A 3,973-nucleotide genomic window follows, 5' to 3' on the forward strand; every position below is an offset into this window, starting at 1 on the left:
GTATGTATTGAGCCGTACTGTATTGTACCCATTCTGCAATCTGTTAAATAAAGTTTTCATTCATTCATTCAGCCGTTAGCTTAGCACTATCGTTAAAACGCTCAAAAGCGGACTCTACAACACCATCCATTCGTGATAAAATGGGGTGGGTTATATTGACAAGGCTTGACAACAGAGGTTCAAATATAACTTCATATTTATTGGCAATTTGTTCATTTTATATCAGCATCCAGAGTCCGCAGTCGTGTTAAGACGTTTACATTTTCGAACGTGACATCATCACCTACGGCAAGCGTAAACGCTCAAAAGGCAAACCGTAAACAGAACCCGAAGCGAACCAAGACTGCAGTGTGTACACAAACTAGAGGGGGGAGAGGGGGGGGGTTCGCACTCTGACCCGGAATGAGGGCGGTACGCGACCGGTACGGACAGAATGAGTGAGTGAGAAAGGGCCCTCAGTCTCACTCTGCCCAGACGTTTCTTCACGCCACGTCTAGCACTGTGCAGGAGAAGGGTCTTAGTGTGTACAGTATGGTTACTGTATCTTTACTTTACTTACTCATAGTATATATTCAGATTACGTATAATATAACTGATAGGGCATACAGACCCTCATCCGCACCTTTGATCACACCGCCTACTTGCTCAGATACGTATATTCCGAGTTAATTATATTGTTTACACTGCTTACTTTTTCTACTGTACTATAATGTTATTGCCTGTATTTATATCTTCTAATATTACCCTGGCTGCCCATACCTGTATCTCCCCTCCCCTCCCCCATGCAGCTATGATGCCTGAATTTCCCACAAGGGGATCAATAAAGGAATATCTTATCTTATCTTTTAATAGAGGAGGGAAAACATGCCGGGTTGTTTTGAATTTCTTCAACCAGTCACAATCATCTAGATCTGATTTCCAGTGTAGAGAGAGAGACGGTTGTTTGGTCAGTTGTCTCGTGTTTATAGACACTGACTCGAGCTGTCCACACTCCACAAGGATCACTGGAACGTGAAAGTCAAGGTAAACTCTGCTTTTAGGGTGGATTTTCCCTTTAAATGAAAGGAAACTCCGGATGTAGACATGAGATTAACTGCATTAATGTACTGCTGGCCCTTCACTGAGACTAAAGTGGTAATAACGATTGAAAACCATGGTGCGTGTGTTTGATTGTCGTGACAGTCTCTTACAAAAATAAGCCTATCATTGTCTCGGCGCTGCTAATAAGTATAGCAGAGAGGTTTATAAATCGTCTGACTAGGGCTGCTAACAGTTGCGAGTCAACTGCCAAGTCACTGTGAAATTACTTGGCGCAGGATTGGAAAACTGTTAGGAGGAAAAAAGCATAATCCAAACCCCCTCTCCCTCCCCCCTCCCTCCCTGCATTAGTCATTTGAATATCTACAGTGCCACCTAGTGCTCCAAATGCGTAACTATATAGTTGGCATTCTTATTGTGATACACCACTGCCCCCTGCTGGTTAAAGGCATGGACAGCAATTCCACTTCCCCCCCAGTGCCTCTCTACCCAACAGCCTCTCACTGCCTGGGAGGGAAGCATATTGTATGTAACTGTGGCCATTATATGGTTTCATCATTTATATGTTATTTCAGTTTGTAAGTGTAATATTTGAGAATGTATTTATGTTTCATTTCTTATTTTCTTTATTATTTAATTAGCTACAATTTATAATATATTCATTTTGACGTATGGTCATATATGGTGTCCCGTTAGGCTGCTGTCGCGTTTTTACCTTTGGGACTGATTAAGACACCTGCGAGCAAGCGGCAGGGATGGTCGGAGACGAGTTGTACAGGCTCTCCTAATTCTAAGAGTGTACCACTATGTGTACCACTATCAAGACTGTTACCAAGAAAAGAAGAAAGGCATTAAATTAATCTTGCACTCGTTAGACTGTCCTTTTATTGTATTCCCACGTTCTCTGCACTTCCTCATTACAGATATATGTATATGTATAATGTCTGCTGTCATTGTCATTGTTGTTTTATTTTCCACATTGCTATCTAGGGACATCTATGGATCTCAGGGAATGTAATCACAGTGTCAGAAATACTGTGTCTGTTACTAGGCTTGAGTAAATTGTGATGAAACAAAGGAGAATATAAATTATGATCTTTCTTTGCATTTTTTACGGTGAATAATACCATGCTAAAAATGACCAGACATGAAACACTGATACTGAGCTCGTTCAGGACCTTCTTGAGATCACGTGTACAAAAAAGCTAAGCAAATTAATAAATGGAAGATGATTTAAACAGAATGTTTTGTAGATACAGTACTGAATTCTGCCACCCGGACACATTATTCATTTGCGGTCCACTGACGGGCCGCTCGGGCTTAAGAGGTTAAGAGGGCAGATTATTAGACTATTTTCAAAGGCAGAACTCACGCAAGGGCTAAAATATGGGTAGAGTTCATCGGTGAAGGTGCAGCCAGTGTAAGAATAGATATGAGCCCTGGCTTCCACATCATAAAAGGAGACCTGACCCCCCTCATAATCTACAAACACCCCGATCACCTGTGGTTTCTCTCTCAGAGACAGGTCTTCCTTTCCAGCAGCAGTATATTTATCACCATTCCTCAGAATTATAGTCCAGTATCCATGTCTAGGGCCCAGCGTGATAGGTCCTTTCCTGTTGATGGACTCTCTGGCCACTCCTAAATCCCACTGGGGGTTCTCTTTAACCTGAACCTCATAGTAGAATCTCCCAGAGGAGAAGCTTTGCTTTCCCAGGACAATGGGTGCCACGTTAAATCTCTCTGGGTTGTCAGGAAGGTCTTTCTGTGTAACACCATATTTTACTTCTTTCCCATCATCAGAGAGGATGAGGACACGATGTGCTGCGTCAGGGTCCAGAGTCACATCCACTGCATACTGCTGGATCCTCTTCAGCTTGACTTCAGGCAGCTTCTCCATCTCTTCACTGAGAGTCTCCTCCAGCCGAGCCACACTTCTCCTCATTATCTCCACACTCACATCACTGTGGACACTGACCTCAGACCAGTCCTTGGTGGGTGGAGGGGTGGAGAGAGATGGGAAGCTGTGGAGGAGGTGGAGGTGGTCTTCAGTGTGTGAGAGCTGCTCCAGCTCAGTGCTTCTCTTCTTTAGCTCAGTGATTTCCTGCTCCAGCTCCTTGATGAAGCCTTCAGCCTGTTTCTCTGCTGCTTTCTGCCTCCCCTCAATCACCTCAATGAGCTCAGCCTGACTTCTCTCAACGGAGGCCACCAGAGCAGTGAAGACCTCGACGCTGTCTGCTATCTCTCTCTTTGCCTCGTTCTTGCTGAGGTCTACCGAGTGTTTGATCTGTTGGATCTTCTGCACACGCTCCTGGATCATCTGATGAACATCTGCCTCTTGTGTCCTCATCTCATCCTTCCTCTCTCTGTATTCTTTCTCTAGAGGGACAGTGTCGTGGGTTTTGTGGTCTGTCTCAGTGCAGAACTGACACACACAGGCCTGGTCAGTCCTACAGAACAGCTCCAGCGGTCTCTCGTGCTTCTTACACATCATGTCCTCCAGGTTCTCCACAGGGTTGATCAGCTTGTGTTTCTTCAAGGCTGCAACTCTCTGATGAGGCTCCAGGTGGATCTCACAGTAAGAAGTCTGACACACCAGGCAGGACTTCATGGCCTTGATCTTCTTCCCAGTGCAGATGTCACAGGTCACCTCTCCTGGTCTGGCAGGTTGCTGGTCTGGGCTGCTCTCTTGAACGGTCTTCCTGAACTGAGGTGCCATCTCTGATAGGACAATATTGACAAAGATATCTGGTCTCTTATCAAAAGTATGTTTACACATTGGACATTGGTATAGTTCAATGTTATCCCAGTACTTGGTGATGCAGGTCTTGCAGAAGGTGTGTCCACAAGGGATGGAGACCGGCTCGGTGAAGACATCCAGACAGATGGAGCACAGGAACTGTTCTTCAGAAAAGAGATAGCTGGATGAGGCCAT

General features: G+C 44.8%; 1 protein-coding gene across 1 annotated transcript; it reads right to left on the reverse strand.

Annotated features, from left to right (window-relative positions):
• Window positions 1-2,326: 2,326 nt before the first annotated feature.
• Window positions 2,327-3,973, reverse strand: LOC311248046 (E3 ubiquitin-protein ligase TRIM39-like; the record flags this gene model as incomplete). Its single annotated transcript, XM_084339008.1, has 1 exon — window positions 2,327-3,973. The coding sequence occupies one exon, from the start codon at window positions 3,971-3,973 to the stop codon at window positions 2,327-2,329; it is 1,647 nt and encodes a 548-aa protein (XP_084195134.1).

The sequence above is a fragment of the Notolepis coatsorum genome (assembly GCF_963971535.1).
Source record: "Notolepis coatsorum genome assembly, contig: SCAFFOLD_323, whole genome shotgun sequence".
Taxonomy (NCBI): domain Eukaryota; kingdom Metazoa; phylum Chordata; class Actinopteri; order Aulopiformes; family Paralepididae; genus Notolepis; species Notolepis coatsorum.